Here is a 24,239-nt window from a genome sequence, read left to right as displayed (position 1 = left end):
CATAATTTACTTGAAAGAATTAAGTTACTGTAATTGTGTCTGCTCAACCTCACAGAGGACTGGTGAGCACATCGAAACCATCACCACAAAGAGAGGGAAACAATCTTTTCTTGACCACTAAAAGGTTTTGAGTGGTTAACGGGCAAAGAAAGGAGCAACACACTTCTGTCTTCTGCGTTACTTTGCTTCTTTTTATTACAGTCATAGAATCATATTTGCATGATGGGATTCACACATCTTCTGATTCCTAATTCTCCCACAAGTCTCCAACACATTTGATGACTTCTTTCTTGTGTCATTAATAAAGAGTGCAAGTAGCCTACATGTGCTGTCAGAGTCCCCTGCATAGACAAGCACTCTGATGTGAAATGCTTGTCCCATGAGGCAATGCTCTCAGCTTATCAACATGATTCATCTCCTTGATAGCATGATGTGTCTCAGGAAGGGGAGGTTGCGCAGTGTATGGTGGGTGAGAAGCACAGCGACCTGCTACAGGGGTTGTATACAGAACACAGGCGGAAAATGGGCTGAATATAAAACACTTCATGCTCATTACATTTCCCACCACAAGTTAAATGAAGTATAGAGCAATACTACAATACCACTGTTTAATGTTTAATGGTCTTTTCTGCAGCCATAGAAAACATTCTGTCTCGGGGAATGTCCCTCAAATGTCCCTCAAATGTCCCTGTCGTTCCACACAACATGAAAACACTCTCTTTATATCATCACATCACCTTGTTGGATACGTATTAGCTTCTGGTATCGCTAGTGGAATATTATAGCAGCTGTGTTCCGGTAGGCGTGTATATCCTGTCGCTGCTGCTGACACGTGGAACATTAATTATGGAATGCTGCGCGTGCACTTGAGGTGAAACGCAAAGTGTTAGAAACCTGCGGGTCAGACGGGCTACTTTACCGGGAAAGGACTGCAGGAATTACCAACCCCACGCGCGTGAATAACCGGCCGTAAAGACTGAGCTGCGGAGCACGCGTGGGCAGTCTAACAACTTAGCCGCTGTCCATGGTGCTGAATCGCCCCGCGGTGTCCCATCAGTCTGCGAGGGGACCGACGAGCCTGTGAGCGTCATTTTATCGACGACCTGTTCATACCTGCGAACGCTCCACGCACCCGGGGGATGATGGACGTCCACAGTTTCAGACACCACATTTAACTCGGACACGAGGACGAAGGACTTGTGGATTTAAACAAAAACAAAAAAAAACTAAATGAAGAATCCGCCGAGGCTCGACAAAATGTTTGTGAAGACATCATTTGTCACGTACTTTCACTGGTTATCTATTTACTGACCAGCTGCGAGCCCGATTCAGCCAGGAACCGTTCATTCATTCATCAACATGCTATAAAGATGAACTGCTGCGATTTAGTTCAAGCCGTTCAAGCGCCGGAGATCTGCGTTATAATCTAAAGAAGAGCAACGATACCGACCGAGACATGGCTCGCCTGCTTGTTTTGGTCAACTCCGTGGTCCTGTTGCTTTTTGGCAGCGACATGTTCTTGGTAGCAGCAAGTGAGTATATGAGCGTCTGTAGCCGAGGAGTCAAATCGATTATTGTTCACTTCGTAGCTTTGTAAAATGCGCCATTAGCGATGCTCAAAGTATTACAAAGCTGTTTGACAGTCGAACGAGGCTTTTGTTGGATCTGCACCTGGTGATGCACTTAATTCCACCTCTCATTCATAACCATTAAACAACCATTTATTTTTGCTCAGGTCTACTCCCCTACCTATCGCTCAGCCATTAACACCTGTATAAAATGGATCGCAATTATGTTGAGGTTCAGGATGAACTGTTACACCTTTACTTTATTTGAATCGTTTACAAAAAAACAAGACATTTAGATTCATATATATAACTGCTAGAATAACCTTGGCAGTTTGCCCTACTTATGCATCTGCTCAAAAAACAATGTGAGCAGGTTTACAGCAATAAAACTGCCATTCATTTCCAAAAATAGAGAATCTGCACTACAGTCACATCGAGCCTCTTCTCATTGTGTCTGCTCCCTTAAGAGGCACTTGCTCTCAATCTTGTTTGAATAAAGAAAGAAAATGTAATTCTTAAATCATGGCACTACTGAATACTGTGAAAATATATAAAAGCTCAAACCGAAATATATGGGTAATTTACATTTCTTTCATAATAATAATCGAAAAACCAGTTGCAGAACCAACACTGTCTTCAGTGAGATCAAACATGAGAGAGATTGATTCAACTGTAGGTGGTCTCATTTACAATATACTCCCATAATCATTTTTCATTCTTGCCATTGCGTGCTCAGCTTCAGTGTTAATGTGAATGAATCTTTCCTATTTCTGGAGCAGAAATGTCTGCTGCCTCTGCATGTGTTCATCAGAATCTCTGTCTTTTTATCAACCTGTCTACCTCTATCATCCCCCCCCCCCCCCCCCGCCTCTCAAGGGAACTGAGTCTTACATGCGATAGCGCCTTGTGTAAATCAGATTGGCACTTCACTGTATCTGTGGGTGTGTGCACTGTCTGCCTGATACAAATATCCAGAGCTCTTTTGACATGTTCTGCGCTGACATGTGAAACACAAAAGCATCTCTGATCTCAGCGGAGTTCTGCACGGGGGCTGGTCTAGAGCAGGAGAAGAGACTTAAAATAATAAACATGACACTCGTGAATATAAATGTGGCTGCTGCAGTGAGCTTCAAAGTAAATGAAAATAAATGTTGTATTCATTACTGTCAGCTTCACGCATGCTATGAGACTGTGGGATTCACAGTGACATTCAGATGCAGCTCTAAATTAATTGTAAGCTTCTTTGGTTCAGAGTGAGGTTGTCCATATAAATTTAAACGATGCAGGAAAAGGAACATTTTAGTTAAGTCTCTCTTTGCTAATTCAATAAGTGGAATTTGCTTAAATATTTTGAAACTGATACTAAAACGTAATGGTGGAGGATTTGTTCTCAAAGCGTTTCATTCATCCATTAAGAATGCTTTTCAACATGACATTTGCTCCAGATGATCATGTATTTAAGTCAGAATTTAGCTTACAATAAGTAGATGTCATTGAGAAAAATTCTAGTATGATGCGATCTGCCCAAGAAAAACAGCGGAAGCCCACACAAGTATTTTTTTCAAACCTGACAATAAATACTTGATTGTGGGTAATAATATTTACACTCAAGCTTTGCTTGAAAATAAATCCCAACAACCAGAGCTTCAGGCACACGTGAATTAGAATTTATTGGATTGATTTGGACGGCCAGGCTCATATCATTCTTCAAATTGGCAATCTGCTCTTCATAAACCTTGTGACACATTCTTGACAAATAGAAGTTCTGCATTGGAGCGGAATCCATCATAGTGAGGGCCAATGTTCGCTCATGTTGTCATTAATGTATCTGCTGTCAGATGGCAGACACTTTACACATAAACAAAACATACAGACCCCAGTGGGGGGTAGAACCAGTCAATATATCACTATAGCCAATAAAATGAATGGTACACACTCTTTATTAAACAACTTTACAGTTTTGTGAATAACTAATGTTAGCTTGCTGCTGAGAAGCCTTGAGGTTTGGCCAGTGATTACTTTCACCTTAAACTGGCACCATCTGGTCCCACTGCCGTCTCACAGCCTCCGAGTCAGTGAGAAAGAAGACAGAGTGTACCTAAAGCAGGGGTATTCAATCTAAATTAAACAAGGTCCATTTAGAGAGTATTTCCTCATGCAGTAATGTGCAACTTTCACTATGATTTGTTTCTATATATATTTAATTAGCCAACAGTTGTATATATGTAGTCAAAAACTAAATCAAACAAAGAAAGTTCAATTAAATAATATCTCAATAATATTTACTGTCAGCTTTCAAATTGAACTGAATGAATTATGAATAATACATCGTCTGGGTCCAGATCCGGACCACGGTCCGCCTATTAGTGAACTCCGACCTAAAGGGAGGGACAGTAAATGGGTCTGCTGTAGAGAGGCTCTAAAATGGAAGAAAAAGCGTCGGCCTTAGCCACGACTGGCTAGACAAGTCCTTTTATCTTTAACCATCTACATAGCTACTTCATACTGTTGTTGCTGTGCTAGATAGATAGATAGTTAAGTAGAGTAACATATTTAATCACAGATCACATTAAGTCACTGCTCCCACATGAATACAAATGTGAAAGAAAGGCAAGATCTCAGAAGGGAAAGGAGTTTGGAGATTAAACAAGAAGAAAATGGTCTTGAAGGGTATAATATGGGGGCAGACAGTGCTGCAGCTGTGATAAAACCAGCACGACATTGCTTAAGAGCTCTGCTACCAGGCGATTTGCAACACTTGGGCCTGCGAGCAGCTGTGCGACAACCTCCTACTGTGCAGAGGAGAACATTTAGACTTTCCACGACAGGGTTTCAAACGCATCCAGACGAAGACGTTTGAAGATTCACTGGGCAACACATCAAAATTCACGGCATCTGTTATGACTTATTGCCTTTATTTGTAAGATGTCAGTGAATATATTATCTCTCAAGGGACTAAGGCATTATACATTTTAGAAAATTATTAAATAACAAGCAGCCCTTCAAACTGTCAGCAGCTTAGAGGTAATTGAGAGTGAAATATGATCAATACTGCAGTCCACAACCTTGGTAAACCAGTCTTTTCCGTTTTTAAAAGTGTTTGAAGCAATATGAATTAAGCACCTTTGGGAGTTTATTGTGTAATCAATCATTTGGAACATTTAACATTTATTGCAGAATAATGAGCTGAGCTCTAATTTATGTCATTGGCATTGTTTGTCAATGAAGAAGTAGCAGCTTCTTCTGTTTGTCTGGAATATCTGCAGAGTCACGGAGCAAATTGTCACACTTCTAACAGTAAATGAGTTGTTTTGAGTACATGAAGTGTTTGGAAAATCATTCAAAAGAAAGAACTGGATTCAATCTGCAGAAGATTTCTGATACGAACTGGAGCCAGAATAGGTCGCTGGCTGTGCTTTCACACTTTCTAAAAGAAATGCATTGAATAACGATGTGTGCTTAGCATCCAGACACTGCATCTCTTCACAAATAGTGAAGAGATTTAAGGGGATTTAAACAGTCCCGAGGTGCAATTGTGTATTTGCTCATGAGTGCTATCATTTAATAACCCACATCAGATGCAAAAAGCAAACACAAAAAGTTAGATTTATTGCTTTGGGCATTGGCCATGCATTTCCACCTTAATGCTTTTCTTCAAGCGGAATCAAGCGGATGACATGTCATCTGCGTTTGATCAAAAGCTGCACAGGTTGTCTTATTGGGATAAATCAAAAATGTTATTGTTTGACCATGAAAAAAAACAATCTCTTCTTCTGTGAATATACAGTATAAACAACCAATAAACTAATCATGTGTATTGTAAATCAGGATATATTGAACAATTGTGCTTCGCCAGCAAACAGAGGTCAAAATTTGAGATACCTCGCTCTAACAAATCAAACTGGGCTCCTTTCCACGTGTCTCGTCAGCCATCCAGAGATTCACCAGCACTTTCACTGTGTCGCTATGTGCGCTCCGGTTAGATGCGGAGCAGCTAATGCGCTGGGCTTTGGCTATACGCTGCGATTCATCCTGGCAGTGCGCCCACATCCCAAGAGGGTCTTACCATTTGTTTGCACAGACACACAGGTGCCTCGACTGCTGTAACCTATTGCTGTTTGATCCCCGATTTTACATAACGCAGTGTGGAGTGGGGCTTACTCAGGACACGTGGCCAATAACAAACATTGAAGTACCCACAATGACACTTATCACTGCAGAAGGGAACATCAAACAAGCTAGAGGGGAACACGGGGAAGAACAACAATAAAAACATTTTCATTAGAACATCAAGTCACCCGTTTTCTGCTCTTTTCATTTCGGAGACCTTTTTTTTTTATTCATCATGTGCTTCTAAAATATAAAATGAATGAGTACGACAATGTTTTACAGTGCAAAAAGTCACCTCACCCAGTTGAAAATATACTTGTCCTGCTCAACTGCCTGCAATGGCATCATCTTCATATATGAAGGAGGCACTTCGGTATTAGTGATGATTCATGGCCGGCTCAAACTGAACCGTCACTTCCTCCATCACCAGTAAATGAGCTGCACATAATGCATCATGGTTACTGGCTGCTTTTCTTTTTGCCCATGCGTGGTTGTCTATAACCCCCATTACCTAAAGGACAACAGGCTTCAGGAGAGATTAATGTGTCCTGTTTTAGACTGTCACACCTGATTCTGAAGTGTGTGCACTGTGCGACACGTGCCGGCGGCAATCTAAACTTCACATTGTTTACCCGTCAAGTAGTTAGACTTTATCCAATAAACATCCTTCGTATTTTTGGTAAAGTGTGTATTGTATATGATGCAGTTGCAAAAGTAAAAAGCTTCAGTGTGGCTTTTAGAAACGCGATGCCGTCCATTGTGGGCATTTTGAAATGAGAATCTAATCCTGGTGTGTCAAAGCAAACATCTGATTTGTTGATTGCCTTTTTTAGATTTCAGCAAGTTAATGTCCCAGCATGTTGTGATGTAAATTCACTAATAATAGATTCAATTACATATTTTTTCTACATTTTCATGACACAAAATATGAAGTCATTGAGAAACAAGGACACAGGAGCCATTATTGTAAATATATGTATGACTCATTCCTATATCTCTCCAAAGATCAAGGACAATATATCCCTTGACTTCCCCTACCTCTTAACCTTCTGTACTTCTATCCTAACACATTAGTACCTGCTTCCATAGATAATATTCTCATTAAATTGACAAAATGAGACAGATGTGACCTCTTGATACCAGTGTTGCCACCAGCCAAGCCCTCTTCTCTCCCCGCTCTCTCTACTAGTTGGAACATTCTTTTCCTCTTGTCCTCCCTACCACAGGCTAAGCTATACTCTGGCCTTTAGCTCATCTCATTCACTCCCCTCCCACAAACCAATCTCTGAGCGTGTCATGAGCACCAGGAACTGAGCTTCATGCCTGTGTTTGACCATCGACCCCCCTCCACAAGGGCCGAGGCGGGGAGACTGACAGCCTCGTCTGGCCAGAGGGTCTTGAGATCTGCCTCAATGTCACCTTTTGCACCGAACACAGAGGCCATCATTGATTGTCTCCGAGATAAAAACAGACACGAAGTGCACGAAGAGTAAGAGAGAGGGAGAGATAAAAAAGCGAGACATTGGAGATAAGAGGAGAGGGATGTGAGAGGGACCTAGAGCTAGAAAACGGCAAATCATTTGAAATGGCTCCCAATTTCATCATTTCATCTTTCTTTCTCAAGTGCACTTTTCGGATTAAATATTGTGTACAGCACATGCCTTTGGCTGTCATCTCAAGATAACTGTGTTATGGGTTATTGCGCTCATGCTATATGCGTTGATGAAAGCAGTTACATATTGAATGGAAAACGGACAATCAACACTTCCATTGTAGTGAACTGCAAGAGAACGCTGTGACTAAAAATCTTACCCCTAATGAGCAGCTGTGATACTGTAGTTGCATCTCATTAGGAAAAGCATTTAAGTATGTTGTGTTCTCTGATGCCATCCCCATTGGAAACTATCAAATATCTGTCATTATTTTCCACATAACAGCTCAAGATATTTGCACACACTTGACCGTCTCAACATTGCTTCAGTTACTTTCTGCAACAACACATAAAGTCCATTACACCCACGCTAATGACTAATGCCCTGGGGATGGCCTCTAGGTCCCCATCTATCCGGCCAATCCCATCGCACCCGAGCGATTGCTTGGAGACTGAAGCTGTACTGTGCCCTCTATTAGATCTGCCACACTCTGTTTCTCACCCCCCTCCCCCCTTTTCTTCTCGGGCTTTTGTCCCACTTTGCAATCGAAGCTTCCACCGGCATCCAAATCATGATAGATGGCTGCAAAGCGACAGGGTGAAGAAAGGTAACCCTGTCAGAGGGAGGTGGACGTGAAATAGACAGTGTGGTTACTGTGTTGTCAGGTTGACAGACAAGGCTGTTAAGAGGGGATGAGGAAAAACATGAAAAATGTATACATATCTGATGTATATCAATTGTTACACATGGGATTTTTTACTAATTCTGCAGATTCACAATAACATGCAAGCATACAGTCTACCCTATGGTTTACTGTACCAAGATGACACAAGCAGCCTGGTTTCCCAGAGTGCTGCTGTATTTCCTGTTTCCTAATTCATCTACAAACATGACCACATAAGTTTTAAGACTTCACGTTTGATTAAAAAGAGACACCTGTGGTGAGCTCAGAGTGCCAACACAATGCTTGAGACTTTCTAGGTGCAGGTGTGGACACATTTGGCTTGGATAATTTAATATCTAGTGGGTGGATTAACAGACCCCTCTATTTCTGTTTCCGTTCCTTCAGATCGGCCGCCGGCTCCCGTCAATGTCTCCGTCATGCACCTGCGGGCCGACTCGGCGACCGTTTCCTGGGAGGTTCCAGAGGGAGATATAATAATTGGTTTCTCAATCTCGCAACAGGTAAGTCCTGAACTTCTAATGTAAATCTGGGAGACTGTGGATAGGTTAGCAGGATAACACTGTCTATGACACCCATGTATATAATGCATTATAATCGTCTTATAGCACTGTATAACACATTAAAAACATTAATAGCAATAATCCTAACACATGACTTATAAGGTCAAGTATCAAAATACTTCATAATTACTGTTTTTCTGGAAGGATCATTGTATATTATAATTCCCATTGTCTTTCCAATCTTTTTATAATGCATTATAATCACTGTTAGAATGCATTATAACTTACTCAAATGCTCAGTTTTCTTTATGTGTAGGGAAATAAACATCATTAAGAACACGCAAAACATTGTACAACATATTTTGACAGTTATAATACACAATGAGCCTTGCAAAAATAAAGTCAGTGAGTGACCAACAATTACGTTTTATGATACTTGACCTTATAAGATTGTTATAAAGCATTATGAATCTTTATGAGTGCCTATAACTAACTACACAGGGCTTTATGCAGATTAAAATGCATTAGAAGTGTATTTATAATGTATTATATACATGGGAATCATGGAAAGTGTTACAGAATAGTGCATTGGTTTTATTTTTGGCTCTTGCCATTTATGGTTTGGCATTGAGCCTTCGTCATGTCCTGTTGAAATTCTGTTGGCGCACCATGAAGCCAGTATGAGGATGTGCACCTGGAATCCATTTTCTACAGTGTCACACGGTTGTAATGGCCTGTGGAACACGGGTGTGAGTGACTGAAAACAGATTTTTCGGGCAATGAAAAGATAATATATTCACTGACTGAAGTTCATAGAGGCGGTTGTTATGTGCTCAGCAAACGCTTCGTATCGTTTGTCCAACATACTGAATACGTACTGCATGCACAAGTTCCCGGGTGATTAAAGATGTGTTATTGTCTGCATATTCTTAGGAACCCCTTAAAGCTTTGCTTAGCATGAAAAAGGGCAGACTAAATCTTGCCTTCAAGCCTGGAGTCAGAATAAAACAAATTGTCAAGAGAAAACAAGGGGTGTTTGAAGCGACTATGTGAAGCTGCCAAACGGCATTATTTTAGGCTAAAAAGATTTCAAAGGCTTAAAAAAGGTAAACCAATGAATGCTAATCCTGAATGGCTAAATGGCATATGGTGCCGGAATCGTGTTTATGCTTTATGCAACTCAAAACACCATGCAGCCATTTAACTCTGCTGCTATTAAGTCAGTGAGACTGATGGACCATTTAAAGACACCTCAACGGCCATTCGTCATGATATGCTGCTGAATCGGAACACGTTTGGTATGGCGGTGTAAGAATGACATTATTCAATGTCCACAGAGAATAAGTTGTTTTATCAGATCTTTCAGTCAAGCAGAGCCATAACACACAGACATCTGGCCCAAAGCCACTTCACGTGCAGATAGGAGAGATAGAGAGCTCACCAAGAGGAGAGCTCTGCATGCAAGCAGGAGGGGTAATTCTCACAGCTTTGGGTCTTTATTGCACCAATAACATTCTGAAAGGTCAAAGACAAAGTCTGAGACTCTGAAAGCTTGCGATTCAAGGCACTTGCAGTCTAAATTAATCAAAATATTGACTCCACAGTCAAGACTCCATATGGTGAGACAACATTGCCAACTGTTAATATGATAAAGTACCCAGCATGACATTCTCCAACACCTTGAATATTTTCTGGTTGGTCACCTCCGTCTCACATTATCACGGCCCAAAAATAGGTAGGCTACGTGATTGTTTTTAGCTTTTTTGTATGATGCTAAGATGAAATTTATACTCCGAAACTCTTTACAGAGGAGAGTGTCTTGCTTAGGGACACATTGTAGGTCAATCACCCCGTTGACCAATGTTTTGATTATTGTATCCCTCTTCCAAACCCCAGAGGCAGGAAGGACACACGCAGAGATTCATCCGGGAAGTCAACACTACCAGCCGCTCTTGTGTCCTTTGGGACCTGGAGGAGGAGACGGACTACATCATACAGGTCCAGTCAATTGGCCTCTATGGGGAAAGCCAAGCCAGCAAGAAGGTCCATTTTCGCACCCTCAAGAAGACAGACCTCTTCACCTCCAACAGCTCCAATCAAGGTAAGCTACCTATGGCAAAGCTCATTTGAAAAAATGGGTCTCTGTTTGTGTTCAAAACGTGTGATTTAAAGACTATTATAATTGATGATAAGTGTGTGTTTTGGTGTCTTTATGGGATTTGTAAATATTAACAAAATGGTAATTTAACTGTGAGATATTGTTTTAGTTTGTTAGCTGATTTTTCTTTTGTTTAGAGTCTCTCAATTCAACTAGATGCTATGAAGTTCGCCAAAATGCAGTAGGATAAGGTCACTGCAGCAATCTTTTCACAGTGTGGCATCTCGCTGTGTTATGTAAGGCAATGCTTTGCTTTTAATTCTACAGTGCATGGTACAGCCGTAGGCGTCTCTCTCCCCCCCGGGGCACAGACAGGAGCAGCCAATTACAGATGCATTCCTGCTGTTGCTCAGAAGCCTCTTCTGGCTGTTGAATGCTTTTAAGCACGCCGACATTGAAAATGAGGTACAGTAAAGGCTAGAGCAGGTAACCTGCAGCCTCCTCTCACAGCGTCCGTCTGAGGCGGCTCTATGCAGGTTTATCTTGTCCTACAAACCAATCCATTACTGTTAGAATCTTTAAGCATGGCTGCAGGCAAGCTCCTTTGAATTTGTGCAACTCTATATCACTCTGGGTGCCTAATCAGGATTTGGACACATTCTGAAGCACTTTGGATTTGTCTATGCTCATGGTCTTGAGGAAATATGACCAGCACCAAGAGAGAATAAGTTCAGTAGCTCTCAAATTCTCAAATTCTTTTTGCTTTGTATTGTAAGCAGTTGGGAAGAGTCTACATTTCAGAAAAAGACCATTTGCAAATCTTCTCTGTGTCAGCCATGATTATGGGATGAGCCAAATACATCAGCTCTTACAATAATGGCAGCTTACATTGGTCTAGAAACCGGTCTGATACTTCAAATTAATTTTTTTTATAAATCATATGGTGTGGTGAAGTTTATGATTATAAGAAGTGCAGATGCAAGTGAATCATTTGACGTTTCCCTGCAGTTGACTCTGGTTTGGTGTTATTTGTTAAGCTTGCTGTAACGGGTTGTATATGGACCCAAATGCAACACACAGGATTCCAGAGAGCTTTGGCTTTTATTACTAACTTCAAATATAGCAGGCAGAGTTGAAACAGGGTCAGGATCAGAAGGCTGGTGGGTTTACCGGGAGTCAGGCAAGGCGGGTAGAACAGGGGCAGGCAGGGTTTCCAGATACAGCAGGCAGAGTTAATCAAGATCAGGATCAGAAGGCGGGTGGGTTTACCGGAAGTCAGGCAAGGTGGGTAGAACAGGGGCAGTCAGGATCAGTAACAGGAGATCAGTCCGTGAGAGTGTGCTGGAGAGTCTGGCATAGAACCGAAGAACAATCTGGCAAATGTGTCTGGGAGGCAGGAGTCTATATAGGGGCTTGATTACTGATCAGCGGCAGGTGAGTGAACAGGTGAAGGGAGTTTAGACTAATGAGGAGGGAGTGACTGACAATAAGAGTGAGGAGGGTGTGGAGCTGAACTGTGACACTTGCAAGATCGGCAAAAGAGAAAGAAACTAATTTAAGCTCAAGTTCAACATAAGAGCCTGTACACCGTCCATCCAGCTAATACAGACACTGACATTACACAGTTAAAAGCAATGGACATAAGAAACCTAACTAACCATCAACATTGGTCGAATCCTGATCAATGTTGCATAAGTCTTTGGATTTATGGCAATTGCTAAGACTCAATGTGCAACATAAATGAGGATTTGACCGAGTCATCCAAGTGGGTCAAAAGAAACAGCCCACTCAGTGGTTGAGCAGCGTTTGTAGGAGTTTGTTTGTAAGAGTAGAAACAATCGGTGTCAGCTTTGCATAAATCTAAGGCCAGCACTGCTGACTTCTCATGGCCCAGTTTCAAAGGCCCATCCCATTTTCTTTACGTAACTCTTGTCAAGTTTAGTACTCAACTTCTCTTTTAATGTTTGACACTGTGTCGTCGTATATTTTGACTCTGATGTTGTCTGCAAAAAGTAATCTAATTAATGATTTAAAATGACCCCACTGGTGCAATCAGTGAAAGAACATAAAGAAGTAACAGGCACTAAGTAGATCACTTACATCGGCAACACATAACTAACCACACTTCAGAGGTACAGACACGTCCTAAAACAAAGCAGATATGCTTTTGGAAATATACTTTAAAATGCATCAAGTACACAAATTAAATTCTCCTACATACTGGTTTGAGACACCTCTTTTAGCCATGATATTGACTCACAACCCCTGAAAAGGAATGTCCGTTGTTTTATGACAAATAAACGTGTTTCTTGACAAGCTTTTGCACTTTCTGAACGGATGTTTACAAAGTTCCATCCTAAAATAGCAGCATATGTATTCATTATACAACCTAATGCACTTAATGTAATATGGAATTTTTTTGTTCAGGATTTTCCTGTTGAGCATTATTCCTTAAAAGGCCTTTTTAATCTAGTTGGCTGCAGCATCACAGAGGCATTTCAGAGATCCTTTGTCACAGCCAAGTGCCTCCGATTGAGACTAAATTGATTTGCGGTATGTTCCAGGCATTCCTAAGAGCTAGAGCTCTTAGGAATAATAATGCTTTCAAAGCATTATTGCTATGAAAGCAATAAAGCTTTCATTTTTTTCCTCAATGCAATTCTCTTTGACAATGTGATTACATATTGGTGCATACTATGCCACTGAATGTACACCTGGCCTGAACTAGATTCAGAACCAATCTATTTCTTATGAAGTATTTCCTGGCAAGACATACGCCACATGTTGCTGGGGAATTTGAATTTAAATAAGCTACTGTGATTTTTTTTCTTCTCCCAGGATCAATATGTCTTTCCAATGTCTACTTCAATTCCATTAGTTCAGCGGAAAGCTTTTAATCAGAGTATATATTTGTGTGCTTTGCCTGCCCTTCAAAAGTGAGGTTGTGCTGTTGTCAGAGTTTCTCTAAGATTCATTTTTGTTGTATGTCAGCAGTTTATTAGTATTCCACAAATTTAAGCAATGACTTTGTATTACATTTGCAAACTAAACATATTTTGAAGGACTCAAATACAATACATTTCACTGCGGTATGATTCCAGCATAATGAAGGGACTTTTTGAAATATAAGCGATTTAATGTACGATTCATTATACTGAAAGTGATTCTCTTTTTGCTTACAGACGGGGAGACCTGTGATTAAAGGGGGGGAAAGCTGTATTCATTAGCATGTGATGCCACAGTGTATACTAAAAATATCCAGATACGTTATATAAATGATTCCCAAATAAAAGAAACAAAGGCGGTACAAATGCTACCTGCTGTCACTGAGCTGTCAAAGGGTTTCACAAAAAATACTTTCAAAGGACAGATACCTTGAGCAGTCAAATCTAACTAGGTAGGTGGTCCCCTTAGACACAGTGATACTTCAAAGAGATGCCAAACTGTCTTTGCTGAGTCAGAAGCTACACCTAGGCTCTCCCATAAACAACACTGAGACAAAGGTACGCTGCACGCGGCTTGCTTCCAGCAAAATGTTCTCTTGACTTTGACTGATACTCACAGTTTTCCATCTGTTGTTCATGTTTTATATACATATACATTAGAACAGCACTGTTTTCACCTGTAGTCTAAATCACGTTTTTAAATTGCTTAGTTTTGTAGGAGACATAATGCAAGAGGAAATCCCAATGTCGCATCTTTGTGACACCAGTACAGCACCCCTGGTGTGTTGCGACAGGGTTTTTCCGACACAGTTCACAGCCACAAACAACACTGTGGGATTTGGGGGGAGCAGAAGGAAGGATCAACTAATTACCTCAAAACAAACTCTTTGGTCCACAATCTGCTCATCCTCCGCTACAGCAGAGAATCACACAGCATAGCCGAGTGCGGCGCCACAACATGAAATATGTATGATACAGCAGCAGGACATGTTATTCAGGTCATATTCACTCACTCTGTGGTATGAAATACTGCATATCAGCATGCAACACACAGTCCGCATGTACAAAAGCACTTTTTATCAACATGAAGTAGGGTCATTAGATCAACTAGAAAATGGTAAACAGTAAACAGTTGGAGAGTGTTGCAGAATACAGAAGCCCCAAAGGGTCAATTCCTTTCTGAAACAGACTCCTATCAGTAGTTTCTCTATGCATACTCCTTTTTTTATACATGCAGAACTACTTTATTTTTCAGTTGGTTAGGGTCAGACAGATAGAAGAGATGTAGGATAAATAAAGTGGAGTGCAACTCACAGGAGGCACCAGTCATACTTTGCGCTGACCTCAGTCCTGATCGGTCGTCTGACTTCAGCTCTACAGACCACTGTACAATGGGAAGGCACAATCAGTCTTCCGTCCTGACCTAAAGATAAACGTTTGTCAAGTGAAATGATTCAGAAAAGAAGATGTGGAAAGTTGTGAGAGGCTTGCGCTGTTTGCCCGATGTACGTTGTTTTGCTAATACATATAAATATCGAGGACTTTTCTGTCATTTGAAGCTATTTTCCACTGTGCTGTACTTCGTCCCCGTCTCCACTCACATTCCCATACACACAACTAACCGAGACTTTCAAAAAAACGTGGCAGCATTATTGCCCCCAATCCGTAACAGCACATCATGTGAAGAGAGCGGAGAGTCTGCCATTCGGGGCCAGTTTCTTGACAACTTCATTCACTAAAAGAGGCAATTGTGAAGAGTGGTGCTCTGGAAGAGTTCCATACAGAAAAGATATTAAGAGATAGTTTGGGGAGTGGAAATAGGCCCATAGTCAATCCACTTAAAGGAGGATTAATGCTACCGGACTGATTTGTAATGCTCACCACATTTTCTGACATTTTTTGTGAAATGGCATAACAGTCATGAGAGATAAAGGAAGTGTCCACTTGCCAGTCATTAGCAACAGAATGAGGGTTTAAGATCTTACATTATTAGGAAATCCAGTAAAGAGCTCTGTCACTAATGCTACTTTTGTAAAAGTCAATGTTCAGTTGTTACTGACAGTATGTCAGGGTGTTTTTTCAATCCTTGGTTGTGATTTTGTTCAACTGGACTGCATATCAATCTATTTCATATGTTGTCCCTTCCATGTAAAAAAGCTTAGGACCAAATGTTCTCAGTAGTATTTAGGAGTCTGTGTTGACTGCACCTGTCCCGTCTGTGCTCTCTCTCATAGATGACCCCACTGTGCAGGGTCTGGACAAGTCCCGTCATCTACAAACAGGGGAGATGATCATCATCGTGGTGGTCTTGGTCATGTGGGCAGGTAGGTTTGCAGACTGAGGTTGGTTAATAATGATTCCGTCTTAAGAGAAAGAAATCGAAGGGAAAGACGGGTAAAAACACTTGCATATTGATTAGTTGTTGTCAATGAAGAAATTACATTAAAATCCTGCTAAATAAGCTAAAAGATAATTGGATTTTTGCAATAGGAACTGCAACTTGTTTGTATTTATTGTCAGCCTCAATGATATATAGATTAATGGTGCTCACCTGACAGAGCTTTCACACTATAGATTATCTAGTTACATAAATACATTGATGCACCAATCCATAAGACGCCAATGAATGGACAGTCGTCCAGATCAAGACCTACAGGATCCCTGTTAAGTGGAAGTTAAAGTCTAAAAAAACGGAAAAATAAATCTGCCAACTCTGCATGTCCCATCCCTTTGAGGCTTTTTCTTTTTGCAACAGCGATGTCAAAACAACATCACGCTTTCCTGAGCATTCTCTGTAACCAAGCTCTCCATCCATGTATGAGTTTCTACTCCTTTGAGGAAGTGTACTGATTAATGAAGTGTTGAGGGACGATGAGAAGTGGCACATCTGACAGGCTGCCAGGAGCGGGGTTTACCACCCCCGAGCACCAGAGTGAGATGTTAAATAATACCAATGAGAGTAACCAAAGTAACATGGAGGCTGTGAAGAGTGGGAGCAGAAGAATAAAAACACCTCATGTGGCACATTCATCATGGACTGCACATTTGCAGCCAGTCCAGTTTAAAGTGAGATTATTCCCTGCAAGTTATGAGGCATCAAGCACCTCCAAACATTCACAATCTACAAAAGACAGTTGTTTACATTTGCATTTATTAATGTATTTGTTTATTCCTTTTCTTATTCGATTTATTTGTCCTATCCGTGTCATTTTATCTTTTATTTTGTTAACTTTCACTGGTCTGGGTCTGAATAAAGTGAATGAAATGGTAAAGTAGTAAGCAAATTGCTTCAACCCAATGCAATCTCCTCTGCTATATTGTATAGTGTGTCTGTGTAGCAATGTTCTGTTGGTTTCTAAAAGTGCTTAAAATGTTGTGAAAGTTAAAAAAAATCACATTAAATTAACATTACAATAAACTGGAATGTAAACGTCACAAATGACACAAACGCTGCTGTAATTTAACCACCAAACAAACCAGTGGAGATGTCGGCCATGAATGTCTCACAATGACATGTAGCTGCAATATTGCAGAGCGCTTACATGATGTGTGCGTGAATAATAATTTCAATGAATAACTTTTATTTCTCACAGCTCCCTAGTTTTCAGTACCACAACCCCAGATCAGTTATTGAATATTTAATGATAGCCTTCTCATATAAATTCATAAACCTCGGTGAAGCAAGGAAGATAATTGTGAGCGCAGGGTAAACTGGAGGCAGGACTGCATCTGGCAGATTACATATGGTAGCAAAGCAAACTCCATAGAGAATTACTGCCTTCCAAGCCTACAGATAAAAGCCCGGCCATCACGCTCCCTTGGGAGCAGAATTCCATTATCAACATGGCCTTTCAACGTGCTTAGTTAGAAGAAGTGGTGACATGTCTGTGAGTGACAGTTGCCGCCCCACCACTGAATTCCTATCGTCATTTGTGTGTGTGTGTGTGTGTGTGTGTGTGTGTTGTACACGTGCCCATCCCTCACCTCCTCGCAGCCGTCATCGCCCTGTTCTGCCGGCAGTATGACATCATCAAGGACAACGACTCCAGCAACAGCAAGGAGAAGGCCAAGCCGTCGTCAGAGAGGAGCACGCCGGAGCACCACAGCGGAGGGCTGCTGAGGAGCAAGGTGAGCGTGACTCCTCTGAATACACGCACACATAAAGGCTCTTTCAAGCATGCTGTACGTGTACACACTCTCTGAGTGACGGTGAGCCAGCACACACAAACACCTCGACCCTGAAACTGAAGCAGCTAAATGGAATTCAGCCATCGTCACTCTTATCATTGTCAAAATGTTCTGTTTTGTTTGTGAAGCACCTCCCTGCAGAAACAATCTCCTCCAGTGAATAACGATGTAATCTGCTAATTGTGCTCAGCCAACTCTCATTGCTGTTAAGGGCCCACTTAGTGTAGTTTTGTAGGATGCAGGTACATCTAGTTCTACTGTACAGGCTGGAACACAAAGAGCTCCAATATGCCATGATTAATGGTGGATTTATTGGGAGATGGTGCTTGATCAATAACTAAAACATTGCCCTGTGATGGTGTATGTGTAGCAGGTCCACATAGACTTCAGTTTATTACGACGACCCGACTGGAACCTCCTCTCTTGTGCTTTACTAGTCTACACATTCTCACATAAAATAGATTAACAGCAAGCAGCCAGCTGTTCCCGTGATTAAAATGCAAGACATGAATTGACATTTGATTTGAAAACGCAATTTGCATGTGGAGGCATGTGGAGAATACTTGTGTATGTTTAATTAAGAAAGACGTTTTCCTTTAAAGTAAAACCAAATCTGATATCAAACCAAGGACAATAAATGGGTACTGTTTTCACGGGTTGAAACAAAATGACTTCATATTTTCCTTTTTATTCAAAATATATTTCTAATTTCATTCATAGCGACATAAATCTGTTATATATTACTCAACAATGGTGTGAAATGCAACAATAAAAACACCTTTTTACTTTTATTATGCCAAAGTATTGCGGTGGTTAAAGTGGAATGTAGATTATTAGGAGTCTTCCTGCATTTAAATAATACTAGCTGGGTTCATGGCTCCTCTGCCAGATATAGGTTACTGTAACTGTAACACTGTATTTGTCTTCTATCATCAAAATATGTCTTTATTGTAAAGGAGAAAGTAAATTACTAATTATGAATTGTATCTATCTTGTCTGTTGCAGTTTCATCCTTCTGTGCCGTCTATCAACATCATCGAAGTTTGAGAAGAAGGAAGCCAAATTCCTTTCTCAAGGAAAGGAATTAATATATTACCTCATCACAAATGGATATTAAAGGACTCCTGTGGGCAGATTGTTAATAAGGAGAGAAAGCAAATACATGTGTTCATTTTTAAGATCCGCCACAACACCATGTCTTAATTTTTTCTAATAATATTAAAGCACCATTTTCTGGATAACATTGTATTTTTTCATATTTCATAAAAAAAAAAAAAAAAAACATGTCTGTACATAAATCATTCATTTACTGGTTGCATGCAGGTCCTTTGCCTGTAGAATAGCATTTGATGTGCATTCTAAGTTAGATGCCAACAATGGAGAAATAAACACGATTGCAGTCCTGTGAAGCTGGTCATGTTTTCTTCTATTCTGCCTGCTTTTAGAACAGGGCGTTCGCTTTTATCATCCAGCGTTCAACATCACATCTTGCACATTTCCTATTTCTTGAAGTGTAAAATGAACCCTCTTTAGAATGTCCCATCACAAAGTTGCAGCTAATGTAATGGACTTTCTGTGCATAACTCATTTCCAATGTGCACAAAAAGCACTTTCACACAGAAACTGCTCATCAACCGTCACAAAGATGCATTTGGTGCACTAAATGCTGGCCCGAGACTTGCAGTACAGTAGAAAACTGCACTTCGTGCAGAAAATGCTGGCCTAGTCACAAAAACTTTTTTTAACGCAGGTAATACTTCAAAGTGGTACAAATTCATTTGGTAATAATATGGGAGTTAAAATCATCATCACTCCTTTCATTCTGAAGAACAAAATGCATATAGTGCAGGGGAGAAAGACATTAAATCCTGACGGGGGCAGGATTTCAAACAAAAAGTTGTTTGGTGGAATTTATTTTACCTTAAAGAACTTTAAGACAACACAGTTGTTTAATATTGGATGACAGTAAGTAAGCATAAATAAAAGAGCTTCCTTTGTTTGGATTCATCTTAAATCAAGCATTGCTGTTCTCCAAGTCATGGGTTTGAGACCGGAGAGAAAGCCACAGGACACGGCTGGGTTGGTGCTGTGATGTGAGGGATAACAAGCAGCGGTTTTGAAGAGCTCAGCTCATGTTTTGTTACAGCTCTTCAAATTAAGAGTTGTCTCTCCATTCCAAAAGTTGATGCTTTCAGTGATGCTGTTCTGTGACTCAATGGATATCCATGTGTGTCGGACTGACGTTGGCCACACTACAGTATACTCCTACTGTTCGTTCATTGTAGACACATAAGAAACTATTATATGTTCACTTCCCTCTATATCTATTATAATACAACTAAAAGGTAAAGATTTCTTGGGTAAATGTATTGTGCAGACGGCAGTCATCAAGCAATGAAGCAGAAGTTACGAGACCAGGCTGTCTGCTGCAGTATAAACAGGCCATCTCACCTGGCCTTTACACTAGAACGTTCCTAATCAAAAACGCAATTACACGTTAAGAATACAGCTCGTCCTAAAATAGAAAGTGACTGCAGCCTCCTGGGGATTAATAGGTAATGTTGTACACCATCTATTTTTTTTCCCCCACCCTAACTTTATCACTGCAGACTTCTTTCCATCAGTTGTTCAGGGGATTTATGGGATGTTGTTATGTTGTCTATGATCTGAACCCTTGACAACCTTTCTGTGTTTCAGGTGAACATACATATTCCTTCATGTTCATTCTTAATGCTATTGGGGAAATCAGTTTATTGAAATGCATTTCACTTGTAAACAAATACAACAAGCTTCGGTGCGTCAGGTTTTTTTGTCTATATGGTACTTTAAAAGATTAATCAGGTTTGCGGTGTACAAATAGTTGTACCTGATATTTAATTAACTGTTTTAGTTCATATGAACATTCTTCTTTTTCTGATTGAGAGAGAAGAGGAGAGACATCGTCGCTTTGCACCTGGTATGCATCATTTGAGTTTTCAACCATGAGCAGCGGGCAGAATGAAGACACACATCGATGCGATCGTGTCAGTCAGACGGCCAAACAAGAGGCTGTCCTTGCTTTGGATCGACCACAGTGAGCTGTGAAGTGTTTGAGAGGAAAACAGTATGGATTCAAACTATGTTTAAACTAAAACGTTCTGGACAGATCAACGATGGCGATAAAGAGAGTGCTCGTCTGCACAGCGAGCTGTGATGCTTTAGTTGGTTCTTTTTCAAGCCGAGTAGTTGAAACTCATTATTGATCAAATTATAGAGTAATTATGGAATCAAATTGATTTGCTACACTTCGCTATCATATTGTCTGGCATTGCTGAAGGCCAGAGTATCTCTGCAACTATACTGTCAATGAGAGAAGAAGCTTTTTAACAAAAGACCGGTTTCTTCAAATGGTATTCTAGACATGAAAAATCACAGTTGACTGCAATTCAATATTTGTACAAAGTATTTTATTATGCATATGTAACAAACCATAACAGTTTCCAAATTCTGTACTTTTTTTTTTTAACAGTTTAGGACAACTTGTGATTTATAGACAAATTGCTTTTATTATAATAACACAACACTGTTGAAAACCCCACTAATTGCATAGATAGAAAATAAGCACCTTCTTTGAAAAGTAAACCGACACTGTAAACACTGGTTAATTTGGGCAAGAATATCTGAAATTTCTGAAAGCCTCAAATGTTCTCTGGCCCCAAAACCTTCACGGTCTGATTTGTATTCAGTGCACTGTATACTCAAATTGGCATGTTATACCTCCAGGAGCAGGTCGGTCTGTTCACCCCCCTCTCCCGCATGGACAATTCTCGGCTGAGCCAAAGAACCACATCCATTCAAGATCTGCTGTGTGTCAAAGTGTGCTGTGCTCAGAATACTGAAGATATGAAAGAAAACTCTTCAGTCCAGCAGATCAATTCACGCCATGACACAATGTATACGGTGATTGATCAGTTCTACATAAGAACCCAGAGGGCTCACACTGATGTTTTTCCTTGAAAATCTATTTAAAAAGGGTAAAGTCTGGGTGAAGACTACATCCAAGTGTAATATCTACCAGGGAACCTTATAGGTCTCTGCACGGGAGAATAATGCAGCTTGTGGAAGAAGCGACTCCAGCTTTTCTCCTTTTTCGTAAATGTGCTTCAAAACTATGTTGGTTGGTTGTCGTTATTGAAAACCATTATTGAGCCCGAGAGCTCCTGGACAGCAGCCCATCTCCAAATAGCACTCAATAGCACTGAATCAGCAGATACTGAAGCATCCACACAGGCATCAGTCAATGATGGAGCGGAAAAACGTGAGAAAATATGCAAAAATAATTTCTATCCGTGACGAAAGATGAGAAAGGTAAGGCAAAAATGACGACATTGCGTTTTGACGTTGCACTCTGCTGAACAGTCGATACACGGCTCGATAGGTCTTCCATAGACGAGCTGGAGGCTATTTACGACACCCAAAACCGCAAAGAGCTGACTTTCAAAGATGCTATGGAGACGCTATTTCAGCCAGTCAGGAAGGAAACAATGCAATTAAGCTTCATGGCGTAACCTGATAAAGCCATCCAATTATTCTGCAGTGGGTGTCATGACAACGACACTGAGCCCCCGGCGCTACCTCCGCCTCAGTCATGATGCCATGAATACAGAGGGAAGGACCACTTCAGACAGACTGGGGAAAAGATATAATACCCTCCCGACAGCGAACGTCATCCGAGAGTCATCTAAAAATAAGCAGTAATTCATATATAATAGGATCTGGGACGAAGGACGTGTTTTGTGGCACAGACTGCGGTTAATCGAGGAACATGTGAATTGTGTCGATCGGTGTAACAGGTGATTACTCAATCGAGAATAGGACTTTGAATAATTGAATACTGTACATGGGTGACTGATGGCTATATTGAAAAAATAAAGCAATTCCTGCAGTGATAAAAAAAAACACGTATGATTATATTTTGTACAAATTGTCTAACCTAATGAAAAACATACAGGAATATACACATTCACATCTCAACAAGAGTGATGATTATTAAAAACAACCTTTGTGAAGCCCTGAATGTATTCATCCTACTTCTTTTATAATGATACCATATGCATACATAAATTACACAGCTTTGACATTGAAAAAATACAGAGTAAGGAAATATGTTGCTTTACTCTTAATAATTTGGCCTCGCCATACACTCGTCCTCTTAACCTTACATCATCGCTATTCTTTAACAGTAACATCATCTTTATGTACAGTGGCAGCTGACTGACTGAGGAGACGGCAGCATGTAAATTAGTCATTGTATTTTGGTTACATAAGCCATATTCATATAGACAGCCTGTCTGCTGTTGTGCTGTGTTTTCTTTACATTGCAAACAATCTACTGACATTGTTACCACAAAGCAAGCAAGCACACGGGAATACAATGGAATATCAATTCTGATCATTTATAATCCACATCTCTCGCAATAGTATGGTTGTCTTTGTGTGTGTTTTGGTGGATTCAAATTTTTTTTAAAACAGATTAAGATGTGTTTACCTTAAAACACATTTATGTTCCAAACAATAAAAAGATGACATACGGGTATAGTTTGCCCATATGTCATGACTTTATCACATGCCGTTTCATTATTCAAAGAACTGCTTGAATCAAAGCACAAACAAGCTGAAAGATGAACGCGTAATTCATAAAATATCATGACTGAAGATGTGTACCAGCTTTGCTGATGATCTCTCTGAACACTGGACTTCCTCCAGTGACGGCTGAGACTGGCAGCTGTTACTTTTGTTAAGCAAACGACGAGATCAGAGCTTTCACGTTTTCAGAAAGGAGGCGACAGCCTTTTATGTACACACATCTCTAAACTGCTTGATGCTGAGTATATCTTCATCTGAATTCCACTCATCTAAGTGGAAGTGACAGTGTTTTTTACAAGTTCAGATTAAAAGAAGGAGAATCTTCTGTGGAACTTCTTTGAGTAGAAACACGTAATTCGTGCACGTCTTGCAGTGCCGTGTTGTACATCGTGTGCACGGCCTTTTCGTCTGGCAGTTGGTGAGAGTAGGAATATGGCGTAGGATGGCTGTTTACACCGAGTGGAGTGTCGACTGTCAGGCATGGCAGTTTATATTATCAGGGCATCCATTCTGTCTTCTCCGCAGCAGCCACAGAAAATCAAGCAGAGCCTCACCGATTCAGGTCGTGCACCGGGGAAGCGTGATGCGCTTTGCTGTCGGCTCAAGTGACGTTTACTGTTTTTTTGTGTTTTGATTCTCTTCTTTTTTTTCTGTGGCGCTCTTAAGTTGGGGCAGCTATTTCGGCGTGTGTTATTCAAACTCATTGTTGCAAATAGACAACAGATTCTCGCAGGAGACCTCGCTGGGACTCAGAGCTGCATCGTTAGAGACGGGTTCGGAGCAGGACTCGGCCAGTCTGACGGAGACAGGAAGAGAGAAAAGGTAATATTGCTACAGAGGTCAAAGGCAGGAAATATGTATTCATCCA

At 40.6% G+C, this 24,239-nt stretch overlaps 2 protein-coding genes across 2 annotated transcripts in view; one reads left to right on the top strand and one right to left on the bottom strand.

Annotated features, from left to right (window-relative positions):
- Window positions 1-810: 810 nt before the first annotated feature.
- On the top strand, window positions 811-19,155 carry fndc4a (fibronectin type III domain containing 4a). The gene is made up of 6 exons (XM_031870470.1): window positions 811-1,532; window positions 8,400-8,515; window positions 10,412-10,616; window positions 15,793-15,882; window positions 17,553-17,686; window positions 18,752-19,155. The coding sequence occupies exons 1-6, from the start codon at window positions 1,457-1,459 to the stop codon at window positions 18,791-18,793; spliced, it is 663 nt and encodes a 220-aa protein (XP_031726330.1). The 5' UTR covers window positions 811-1,456; the 3' UTR covers window positions 18,794-19,155.
- A 1,645-nt stretch (window positions 19,156-20,800) lies between these two features.
- LOC116396010 (low density lipoprotein receptor adapter protein 1) overlaps window positions 20,801-24,239 on the bottom strand; it is a 34,038-nt gene continuing 30,599 nt past the window's right edge. The window contains exon 10 of the mRNA XM_031870327.1: window positions 20,801-24,167. Within this exon, the coding sequence (XP_031726187.1) occupies window positions 24,121-24,167 (47 nt within the window). The 3' untranslated portion in view covers window positions 20,801-24,120. The remainder of the gene's footprint in view (window positions 24,168-24,239) is intronic.

This window comes from Anarrhichthys ocellatus, unplaced genomic scaffold (assembly GCF_004355925.1).
Source record: "Anarrhichthys ocellatus isolate YVR2014 unplaced genomic scaffold, GSC_Weel_1.0 scaffold52, whole genome shotgun sequence".
In the NCBI taxonomy this organism is placed as follows: Eukaryota; Metazoa; Chordata; class Actinopteri; order Perciformes; family Anarhichadidae; genus Anarrhichthys; species Anarrhichthys ocellatus.
Note: the sequence above shows the minus strand (reverse complement) of the source record. Positions and strands in the feature narration are given on the sequence as shown.